General features: G+C 39.2%; 1 protein-coding gene across 1 annotated transcript in view; it reads right to left on the bottom strand.

Annotated features, from left to right (window-relative positions):
• Positions 1–1891, bottom strand: part of LOC119414491 (protein shisa-like-2A) — a 13010-nt gene extending 11119 nt beyond the window's left edge. Inside the window, exons 1-2 of the mRNA XM_037681585.1 lie at positions 1710–1891; positions 987–1123 (exon numbers count right to left, since the gene is read on the bottom strand). Of these exons, the coding sequence (XP_037537513.1) occupies positions 987–1123; positions 1710–1891 (319 nt within the window). The remainder of the gene's footprint in view (positions 1–986; positions 1124–1709) is intronic.
• Positions 1892–12463: the final 10572 nt, after the last annotated feature.

Genomic DNA, 12463 nt, shown 5'->3' with positions numbered 1-12463 from the left:
TATATATATATATATGTATATATATATGTATATAAATAAATATATATAAATAAATAAATATATATATATATATATACATATATTTATATAGTTGGTTGGTTATTGTTAAGCACTTTGGTTAAAGCTGCTGTTTAAAATGTTCTTTATAAATAAAGTTGACTTGACTTGACATGACACTGACCAATCAGCTGAGAGGAAGAAAAATCCCGTCAAAATTCATACTTGTAAATTCAATCTCACAGGTTACACATACTGTATTTTTTGGCTTCATATCTATAAACAGACCTTCGCAAAAATTATTACCAATAGTAACTTTTGTAATTTTTTTTGCAAATACAAATTTCTGTCTATGCATGCACAAATCACAAACTTATTTACAAGGTTACAAAACTAATATACAAATAAAAAATATTTATGACTGGAATTTGTGTCCATACTTGTTTTTGTTCCAAAAGTTGAGCAGCAGCATTTTGTACCATCTGCAGAGGGTGAAGAGAGGAATCATCTATCGCCTTGTGCAAGGAATTGCAAAATTCTATGCATGTTTTAATTAGTGCATCAATTAGTTTTCCAAAATCTTTAAAACAGAAGAAGAGCTTTATCTTGGCTAAGTGACAGAACTGAAAAAAGCTTGATTTTGACATCTGATTGACAGCGAACTGACAACTTGTCGGTCATATCAAAATTAAACATGGTTGATCAAAACTTAAGTAATTCAAATATTGTTTTTGTTTTTAATACATTTTTGCAGATTCTTTTTTAATGTGTACTGCCTTTGAAACAATAAAAGTAAGAGCTCTGATGTGAAAAGCTGATTGTTTTCACAATTACTGTGACTTGAGAACACACTGGCACCACAACTGGTACAAAAGGTATCACAGACTTTGGTGACACAACAAAATCGTCAAGGTTATCCTGATATAAGGCTTTCAGTGAATATAAAAAGCACATAATTACGAGTATTTCTTGCATACACACATCCTGACCTGGAGCTCTGAGGGGTAGGCCGTTGTCAAGGCGACTGGGTTTGATGGCAATGAAGAGGTAGCAGAGCACACATACAGTGATGAGGAAGGCGAGGAGGACCACTGCCGCAAATGACAGACCCACCAGAGCACCGATACTAAATGAAGAGGAAATCGGATGAGCAATTAGAAAAGAAAACTACTGAACATTAGGTGGAACAGAGGCATGAAAGTCCATTAACAGCAATAAATAAATAAATAAATGAAAGAGTGAGAGAAAATGACAGAAAGAAAGAAAAAAGAGAATGAAAATCAGTCTTTAAGGAAGTGCATCTACATTTCTGGTAGTGCAAAGATAAATTCAATGAAAATTTTTAAAAACCACAGTCCCTGCAAAAAGCAGCATTTTTTGATGAGAATGAGTGAAAAGGTTTGTGGCAGTCATTTCTGATTGACTCTACAAATAGTTCAAGACTTTGATATTTTTCTCTATTAAATACCTATCTACTTTTTTGTAAATAAACTGTCAAATATACATACAAAAAAAAAAACTGGTAAAATATAACTTGCCAGTTTTACTTAACACATGGAGCGTAATTGATTAACTCATTAACTCAGTGAACTGGTAAAGATGAACAAATTTAAAGCCAAAATGTTTTTTTTTTTTAACATTTAAAATGCACATCAAGCAAACCGTAGAAAACAATAAATCATCCGCATACCAAAAATAGTAAAAGATCTTACCTCAGCCACCACATGTACCCATACTCATAGGGGAAAAAACTGTTGGGATCGTCACAGCAATACTTCACATCATTAAAGCCACAGCAGTACGCTGCAAAAGGAGCATTACCCGGCTTGGGGCAGGAGAAAGCCTCCACAAACACTCCGTCAGGGTTGTAGTAACTGCTGCATTCAGTGTTCATCCTGCAGCGGGAGAAGGAATGACCCAGAAGAAAAGACTGAGTTCTAATCACTAAAATAAAGATCGGTGTTCCAGCTGAGAGCTCTGAAGTCTTTCTCCCTCTGCTGAGAGAATATTAGAGAATGGACTCACAGAGACACAGAGGGAGGGGGACGTAGAGGGGTGGGGGAACTTTGAATCTCTCTCTCTCTCTCTCTCTCTCTCTCTCTCTCCCTCTCTCTCTCTCTCTCCCTCTTTCTAAATTACACATTGTTTGTTAATGGAATATTTGATTAGGGTTAAACCCAATAGTGGCTCCTGAGCATTAATGTTAGTTGGGTGGACATTCATTCCCTGGATCAATAACCACACAAATTGAACCAATTGCAATACATTTATAGCATATTATTGATTTTTTTTTTTTTTTTTTTTCACAAAATTGTGTCCTTTGTTCTACCTCCTTCGGGTCGAGATTGTATCTTGTGAAAACAGTGTGGTCTAATAAGGAAAACAGATGCCTCCTACACTCACACCCAGCTCCACCAAAAATTGGAGTATTTTTAACTTTAAATGTGTAAATTTAACCAGACAGGTACACAGCTTTCTGAATTGGATTTATAACTTGATTTTACGTAATAATCCTGTGATGGACTTGTGACCTGTCCAGGATGTATCCTGCCTCTCGCGCAGTGATGGCTGGATATGGGCACCTTTTATTTATTCTCTTGTTTCTTTTCATTTTTTCTTTTCTTTCACTCCATAAAATTTTTATCCGTTCTGCTCCTCATAACCTATCTGTCACTCTGTACTACGGTTATCAGACCAGCTGCATTCACTTGTTTCCCATCCCTCCCACTAGTTTGCTATTAGTGCTTAGTGTATATTTAGTTGATGTTTTTCTTAGTTCATATCTTAGCTATCGTTGTTTTTCTTGTACATTTTATTGTTGAATGTAACTGGGACCCTGTGCACATAATTTCGCTCCACCACATGTACCACATGAGGTGCAAATGACAATAAAGAATCTCTGACTCTGACTCTGACTGATAAGTTAGGCTCCCAGTTTTCATTCACCTCATTAGTCTGTCATACTTTGTTTGTTCTGCCAATTCCCTTCATTCTTATTTTGTTTGGATTTAGCTGGTGTCCTGTTTTTTTTTTTTTTTGGCTATTATAGCTCTTTGGCGGCAGCACGGTGGCACAACTGGTAGAGCAGCTGCCTCTCAGCGAACAGGTCCCTGGATCAAATCCCGGTCCGAGGGCCTTTCTGGGTGGAGTTTGCATGTTCTCTCCGTGCATGCGTGGGTTTTCTCCGGGTACTCCAGTTTCCTCTCACAGACCAAAAACATGCATGTTAGACTGATTGGTAACTCTAAATTGTCCCTAGGTGTAACTGAGAGAGTGAATGGTTGTTTGTCTCGTTTGTCTCTATGTGTCCGTGTGATGGACTTGCGACCCGTCCAGGGTGTACCCCGCCCCTCGCACAGTGAATGCTGGACATGGGCACCAGTGACCCCCGTGACCCAAAATGGAAGAAGCGGGAAAGAGATAATGGATGGATGGATGGATGGATCACTCTTTGGCACTGAGTCATCAAGCCCAACTTCACAGAAAACCAACTTGTAATATCTAAAGATTTGGGATTCCTAGGTTTCCAGCCACACTCACTCTCTCCACAGCTGCCACTCATTGCAATCAGCCATGACTCTACACCTGCACCTGATTTGGAGGACTGCTCTGCAAAGTATTAAAGCTCCTGCCAGATGTTCTTCCAATGTTGGGACATCAAAATATCTAATGGTAAATAATGGACAGCTGGTAAACTAGTTCCTCAACAAGTTTGTACTTTATTTACTTTTATTTTACTTTATTATTCTTATCCAGCGACTTCCAAGTCCTGTCTCTTCGAGTCTTCCAAGACCTTTTCCTTCCTCGTGACTTTGCCCTGACATCAACTTGTCCCTTTAACCATCCAGACATCAACTTGGATCAGCAACCTCCAAACAACAATGATATGATCTTCTCTCAATGTCTATGTCAATGTCAATTTATTTATATAGCACATAAAAACAACAAAAGCTGACCAAAGTGCTTTACAGTTAAGACAGATTATAAATAAAAAAAAAGAGTAAAAATGCATCTAGTGCCACTCAAAAACATAAGTTGACAGTAAAAACAACACACAACAACAATAAAATCAGCTCAACTTGTTCTCAGACTCTGCGTGGATGAAATGCCAAGGAATACAGATGAGTCTTGAGCAAAGATTTAAAAGTCTCAACAGTCTGAGCGGTCTTTAAATTCTCAGGTTAACTGTTCCACAGTTTTGTAGCAGCAACCGCAAAAGCCCGATCACCTCTGGATTTAAGTTTGGATCTGGGGACATCTAAGAGGAACTGGTTGGTAGACCAGAGTGCTCTTACTGGAGTGTAGATGTTAATGAGATCACATAAATATGACGGGGCCAGACCTTTTAAGACTTTAAAAACAAGCAATAAAATCTTAAAATCAATCCGGAAGTGGACAGGAAGCCAGTGGAGAGAAGCCAGGACAGGGGTTATGTGTTCATGTTTTTTAGTTGCTGTTGAAAGACGAGCTGCTGCGTTCTGGACAGATTGTAAACAATGCAAAAATGATTTGTCTAAACCAACATACAATGAATTACAGTAGTCCAAACGAGATGTAATAAAAGCGTGAATCACCTTTTCAAGGTCTCTGAAAGGGAGACAAGACTTCACCTTGGCAATGAGTCTTAGCTGGAAGAAACTGGATTTCACAACTGTATTTATCTGTTTGTCTAATTTAAAAGCACTATCAAAAATAACTCCCAGATTCCTGACATTGGAGTGGCTGTATGAAGCCAAGGGGCTAAGCACATTAAGGGTATGACATTTACCAAAGCTGATGACTTCTGTTTTATTTTCATTTAGATTCAGAAAATTTAGTTTTTAACCAGACTTTAACATCATTTAGACAGTTCAAGAGTGGATCCAGTGAAGTGACCCTGTCTGATTCAATCGGAAGATATAACTGAGTATCATCAGCAAAGCAGTGAAAAGGGATGTTGTGTTTTCTAAAAATGGACCGCAAAGGCAACATGTAAAGATTAAAAAGCAATGGACCTAAAATAGACCCTCGAGGGACCCCACAGATCAGAAGAGCTGGAGATGAAGAACATTTCCCTAAATGAACAGAAAAACTCCTGTCAGTCAGGTATAGGATCTAAACCAGGATACAACTGTGCCTTTGATACCAACCACCTGCTCTCTCCAACAATACTCACCTCCTCTGGGTCACCTACTCTCCTGTGGAAACCTAGGACATTGTCTCTTCCTCCTCTCTGGCTCCATCTGCAAACACCAGTAAGAAAAGAATATATCCAAAACAAAATACATCATTCTTCTAAACCTGAAGAATTACAAGAATACTCACCCTGTCCTTTTGTACTTTGGTAACAGCTGCTATTTTAAATGTTTTTTATAAATAAAGTTGATGTGACTAGACTTTTTTCCCTTCCATCCCTGAACATCACATTTGTACACTTACCTTTTGTATGCCTGGCTCTGCCTCTTTCTCAGTCTGCTAACTTGGGGTCAATATTATCTAAAATCATGTTAGAATGTCCCAGCCAACCTGACCCTCTAAGCAAGACTGAGGAGGGACAGATCCAACATCTTCTCCAAGCACAGAATAAACACAATTATTGCCATGACCTCACTTTACAGTGAATTCTCTCACAGCAATAATCTGCTCAAAGTAGCCTCCAGGAACTCGGAAGCATGATTTTTTTCTACTAAACAAAAATTTTTGGCCTTCCTACCCATGTCCAAGACACATCTATCACCTCGTCAGCCTGAACTTACTCCAGTTATCAAAATGAGTGTCATGGCTCTATGAGAACCGGACATACGACCGACCATCCAAATATTTTGAGGGTAATGCCAGTCAATGTGACAGATTTATTCTTGATTGTAATCTTTGCTTACCCCACTAACTTACTCCTCTGATTCTTCCCACATTATTTTTATCATTAGCTCTCGCAAAGGAGAAGCTCTCCGATAGGCATATGCTTACCTCGATAAATGACTCATCGAATCAATAACTTTTTCTACCTTTCTATGGGATTTCCTGTGTCTTTGATCATCCCCTTCAACAGGAGGAGACAGCTCAGAAAATGTGCACACTATGGCAAGGTAAAAGTAATGAAAACCAAGCAACTAACAAAACACCCAAATTCAGTATCTCAGAAAATTAGAATATTACTTAAGACCAATAAAAAAAGGATTTTTAGAAATGTTAGCCAACTAAAAAGTGTGAACATGAAAAGTATGAGCATGTACAGCACTCATTACTTAGTTGGAGTGCCTTTTGCCTGGATTACTGCAGCAATGTGGCATGGCATGGAGTCATTGAGTCTGTGGCACTGCTCAGGTGTTAGGAGAGCCCAGGTTGCTCTGATGGTGGCCTTCAGCTTTTCTGAATTTTTGGGTCTGGCGTATCACATCTTCCTCTTCACAATACTCCATAGATTTTCTATGGGGTTAAGGTCAGGCAAATTTTCTAGCCAATTAAGAACAGGGATACCATGGTCCTTAAACCAGGTACTGGTAGCTTTGGCACTGTGTGCAGGTGCCAAGTCCAGTTGGAAAATGAAATCTGCATCTCCATAAAGGTGGTCAGCAGCAGGAATAATAAAGTGCTCTAAAACTTCCTGGTAGAAGGCTGCATTGACCTCAGAAAACACAGTAGACTAACACCAACAGATGACATGGCACCCCAAACCATCACTGACTGTGGAAACTTGACATTGGACCTCAAGCAACATTAATTCTGTGCCTCTCCTCTCTTCCTCCAGACTCTGGGACTTTGATTTCTAAAATAAATGCAAAATTTACTTTCATCAGAGAACATAACTTTGGACCATTCAGCAGCAGTCCAGTCCTTGTCTTTAGCCCAGGTGAGACGCTTCTGATGCTGTCGCTTGTTCAAGAGTGGCTTGACACAAGGAAGGCGACAGCTGAAACCCATGTCTTGCATATGTCTGAGTGTGGTGGTTCTTGAAGTATTGACTTCAGCTGCAGTCTGCTCTTTGTGATTCTCCCCCATATTTTAGAATGGGTTTTGTTTCACCATCCTCTCCAGGGTGGGGTTATCCTTATTGCTTTTACACTTTTTTTCTACCACATCGTTTCCTTCCCTTCCCCTCTCTATTAATGTTCTTGGAGACAGAGCTCTGTGAACAGCCAACCTCTTTAGCAATGACCTTTAATGTCTTGCCCTCCTTGTGCAAGGTATCAATGATCGTCTTTTGGACAACTGTCAAGTCAGCAGTCTTCCCCATGATTGTGTTGCCTACAGAACTAGACTGAGACCATTTAAAGGACTTTGCAGGTGTTTTGAGTTAATTAGCTGATGAGACTGTGGCACCAGGTGTCTTCAATATTGAACCTTTTCACAATATTCTAATTTTTTTGAGATACTGAATTTGGGGGTTCATTAGTTGTCAGTTATAATCATCAACATTAAAATAAATATTTGAAATATATCATTCTGTGTGTAATGAATTACTATAATATCCAAGTTTAACGTTTTGAATGAAATTACTGAAATAAATCAACCTTTTCATGATATTCTAATTTTATGACCAGCACCTGTATATGTGCACATACTTTCACGCAATGCTTGTTTTGATGGAACCCAGCATCTGCATGGAACCTGGCTCACACAACCTTTCTGTGCATCTGCACTGCTGATATACGAGTCACCTGGTCTGTGAACAGTGGGTCCCTGGTGAACACAAGTGCATGCACTTCCTATGCAGGCCGACAAGAGCCCACCTGCTTTTGTCCATCCTCATTACATTTTACAAAAGCACCATTTATGGTATTTTGACCAGCTGCATGTTTGTGTGGTATGGAGGCTGCAGTGCCTCTGACTGGAAAAGTGTGAGGTGAGTCATGAGGACAGTGGACAAAACTATTGGGGCTTCCTTTACCTCCATCCAGGACCAATCTTCTAAGCTCTGCATGTCCAGGAACATCCCCAGTGACCCCTCACACCTCTCACAATGGACTGTTCTGCCTGCTGGCCTCTGTAGAGAAATTCTGCAGCATTCAATACAGAATCATCAGGTTCAGGAGCAGTTTCTTCCCCCAGGTTATCAGACTATTAAACTAAATGTAAACACAGTATACATACTTTGTGCAGTCTGCCAGTCTTGATAATAAACAGTCTGTATTCTTCATTTTACTGTATTCTTTAGTCTGTATTCTTCATTTTACTGTATTCTTTGTGCATATTTTAAACTTTCAATATTCTTATTTAAAAACATTTTAATATTTGGCTGCACAATGTTGGTTGTGACAAAATGTCATTCTGTGTGTACCTTGTGTACCCAGAATGACAATAATGTTTGTCTAATTATAAGAAACAATTTTATTCCTTTCAGAATTAAGCTCTATTTTTCCAAAATAAGGTTCTTCATCTAACTATCCATAACAGCAATAAAATCATAATATATGTATTTTTTTTTCTTTTACAATTTGTGCTTTTGGTGGATGTGATCCTGTGTGCATGGTTTCATTCCACCTCGTGTGCCACATGTGATGCTAATGACAATGGAGAACCTTGACCTTGATATATACTGTATAACAGTCCATTGAGTGTGAAGGGTTCACAAAGGATGTTTATTGTTATGCTGTTGCTGATTCTTAGTCATCTGGTTGTGGTAGCTTAGTGGTCAGTGTTGCAGTCTTGTAATCCTGAGGATGTGGGTTCAAGCCCAGGTTGCACCAGGAAGAACATCCAGTGTAAAAAAAAAAAGAAAAGAAAAAAAAAGCCAAATATTTCATACAGGTTTGTTTGCTGTAGTGACCCCTACAGAAGACAGCACATGAAAGAAACTTAAAAGATTCTCACATATCAATGACTGTTTTTTATTTATTTCTAATTTTGCACAAAACATTACATCCTATTCAAAACACATTCTCTGAGCACACATATCTCCTGACATCTCACAATGTAACGTGAGATTGTGCGTATTGTCATTTCTGAGGTTTGATTAAAACAGGCAATGTCTTGGCAAGTCTTATGAAGTCATTCAAGAAATACTTGACCTTTATTTTTAAAATCTAATATTGCTTAGCAACTTGCCAGAAACCTGAAGGAAAACATAACCTTTCTAAAGTTTTATATATTTATACGTTTTTTTTTTTATTTCATCCTCATAGTATTGTTAAAAGGTCATCATCATAAAGGGGCTCACAGGGGTAGTGGTACTCCTCATTAACACTGACAGAGGTAATTTATATGAACAAAACAATCATAATTATATAAAGCAACTTCCAGTCTGATAACATTTAACATTTAGTGTAAAAAAAACAAAAAAACAAACAAAACAAAAAAACGTTATGTTTCTTGATTTTATGAACCCGATGCAAGATTTAATAATATTGTTAACTTGACCTGTCTGATAGTAGTTATTATTTTGAATACTGTACATGAACATAATGAAAAAGTAAACAAGAGAAAATTAAAGTCACACACTTGGAAATTAAATTGACAGTTTTCTAAAGACTTGGCTTAGCCTTGTATCATAAATTCAAGAGCTTGTCGACAGAAATCAAAAGGATGAACATAATGAATGTGAGCTGTATTATAAGTTAGTTATCCAAATGAAAGTCTAAAACATTTAAGTGTTAACATGTAAACATGTAAGCTTGACTTCTTAATGTTCTTAATGACACGTTCAGACTATGGATTCAGAGGATTATAGTAGAGTAATATCAGGAAGTAATATCATCTAGTCTGTTCATGAAATTCAGTCATCGTATTAAAATGTAGTGGACTTCTCAGACATCTTGTCGTGACCCGTAGCGGAATAGAGGGGAGATGGAAGTACCCTTCATCTGTCCATCTGTCCATTAATCTTGTGAGCATGATAACATGACAAATATGTGAGGTATTGGCTTCCTTTTTGGAGTTTGTTTGCATCTTGGCATAAGAAAGGTCCTTATCAAAAAGTAGGCTGCCATGCCAAAATCCAAGATGGCTGCCACCATATATGTATGTTCAGATGTTGAGCTGCATAACAGAATAATAAATGATGTACGAACTTACATTTTGGTGTGTGGTTGCACCATAGGCGTCACAACCATTAAATGTGAAGGGGACATGTCCCCCCCACATTAAAAATACGTTCATTTGGAAACCCCCCCCCACACACACACACACACACACACACACACACACACACACACACTTTTACTATGAAACATTAGTTCAGGCGGCGCAGTTTCTCTTTTTTCATGAACAAATCCATTCCACTTGATTAATAGGAGAACACTCAAACCACTAAAACTCCACTCCAGGTTTACGTGGTTACCTCCAATTTACTGTTTCTCCTCTTCCAGTGCCATAGAGAGAGACTTTTTATAGGGCTCTGTCCTCTACGTCTCCTCCTGCCTCGGCAGAAAACGCGCACAGGTGGAGGAGGTGGAGACATCTCTGTGTTGCTCACTGGCCAGTTTAGCGAGCTTAGTGCGGGCAGTTGTTGACGAGTGGGGGTTGATCATAAACATATATACATGTTAGGATGCTTGAGAGAAGCGCAGCACTGTGTCTGTAGCATCTTAGCTTAGCAGTAACTGTAAGACGTACAGTAACGCTGTAAGAAGCTGCAGGTGTAAGAGACGCTGTGTGTTCAGGTGCATTAAAGTTGAAATGTTTTTAAAACCCCACACCTTATTGTCCTCAAGTTCATGAGAAACATCATTTAGATGAGTAGTGTTGAACACAAGTAAAAAAGCCTAGTGGTGATGTTATTTATTTCTTTATAAATACAAATAGTGCCGACCTAACGCTCTGTATTAAAGTGTATTAAAGTTAAAATGTCTTTAAAACCCACAGCTGAATTTACACAAACTTGGTGAGAAACATGCTTTAAATGTGTGGAATTAAAGGAAATCTAGGTGAAATGCTGCTTTTTTGTAGAACTAGTTTACACTTTTTACGTGCGCACACACATGCACGCGCACACACACACACACACACACCTACACACATAATTGTGTCTCCCTCACATTACGGATGCTTCTGACGCCCTTGGGTTGCACCGAGGCAAAAAATAAAAATGTCTCTTTCAAAAGTTGGGTTTCTAAGTCAGGCAGCACGGTGGCACAACCGGTAGAGCTGCTGCAACACACCTTAATTGTACTTTTTTTTTAATTCGTTTTTCCTAAACCTTTTGAGGCAAACTTGTCTTTTAAGAATTCCTCAGCGGATTTCTCAATTCTTATATATTTGTCTTTTAAACAGATAACTGCACAAATATAATCACCATCATGTTTTAGTGAAAAAAAAACAGCCACTAGAGAGCACAAGCCAGTGTATCTCTTGTGCCGGTCCCAAGCCTGGGTAAATGGTGAGGGTTGTGTTAGGAATGGCATCCGAAGCGAAACCATACCGGATCGGTCGAGGCCCGGGTTAACAACGACCACCACCGGTGCTGTTGACAAACAAGGTGCCGGCAGAAATTGTGCTACTGTTAGTCGAAGACCATCAGGAGGGAAACGTGTCAGGAGACAGAGGGAGAAGAGGAAAGTGAAGAATATAGGACTGAGGGTTGGAACTCTAAATGTGGGGACAATGACAGGCAAAGGTAGAAAGCTGGCTGACATGATGCAGAGAAGAAAGGTAGATGTTTTATGTGTCCAAGAGTCCAAGTGGAAGGGCAGCAAGGCTCACAGCATTGGAGCAGGGTTCAAACTGTTTTACCATGGTGTGGATAGAAAGAGAAATGGAGTAGGGGTGGTCCTGAAGGCGGAGTTGGCAAAGAATGTAGTAGAGGTGAAGAGAGTGTCAGATAGGGTGATGTGCCTGAAGGTAGAAGTAGAAGGTCTGATGCTACATATCGTCAATGGTTATGCTCCACAGGTTGGATGTGATGAGGAGGAGAAAGATATATTTTGAAAAGATCTGGATGAAGTGATAAAGAGTATTCCCAGGGAGGAGAGAGTAGTGATTGGAGCAGACCTGAATGGACATATTGGTCAAGGAAACAGAGGGGATGAGGAAGTGATGGGTAGGTTTGGTGTCAAGGAAAGAAACCAGGAAGGACAGATGGTGGTGGATTTTGCCAAGAGAATGGGAATGGAAATGGCTATAGGCAGTACCTATTTCCAAAAGGAGGAACATAGAGTGACCTATAAGAGTGGAGGAAGGAGTACGCAGGTCGACTACATTCTGTGTAGAAGAGGAAACCTGAGGGAGATTGGAGACTGTAGGGTTGTGGCAGGGGAGAGCGTGGCCAGACAGCATTGGATGGTTGTGTTTAGAATGACTGTTGTTGTGAAGAAGAGAAAAAGAGTAAAATCAGAGAAGAAGTCCAAATGGTGGAAGCTGAAAAAGGAAGAATATTGTGAGAAATTCAGAGAGGAGCTGTTAAAGGCTCTGGGTAGTAAGAAAGAGCTTCCAAATGACTGAGCTACTACAGCAACAATAATTGGAGAGACAAGTAGGAAGGTATTTGGTGTGTCATCTGGACAGAGAATGGATGATAAGGAAACCTGGTGGTGGAATAGTGAAGTGCAGGACA

The sequence above is a fragment of the Nematolebias whitei genome, chromosome 9 (genome assembly GCF_014905685.2).
Source record: "Nematolebias whitei isolate Nwh7 chromosome 9, NemWhi1, whole genome shotgun sequence".
Taxonomy (NCBI): Eukaryota; Metazoa; Chordata; class Actinopteri; order Cyprinodontiformes; family Rivulidae; genus Nematolebias; species Nematolebias whitei.
The sequence above is the reverse complement of the archived record's forward strand: the minus strand, read 5'-3'. Positions and strand labels throughout refer to the sequence as shown.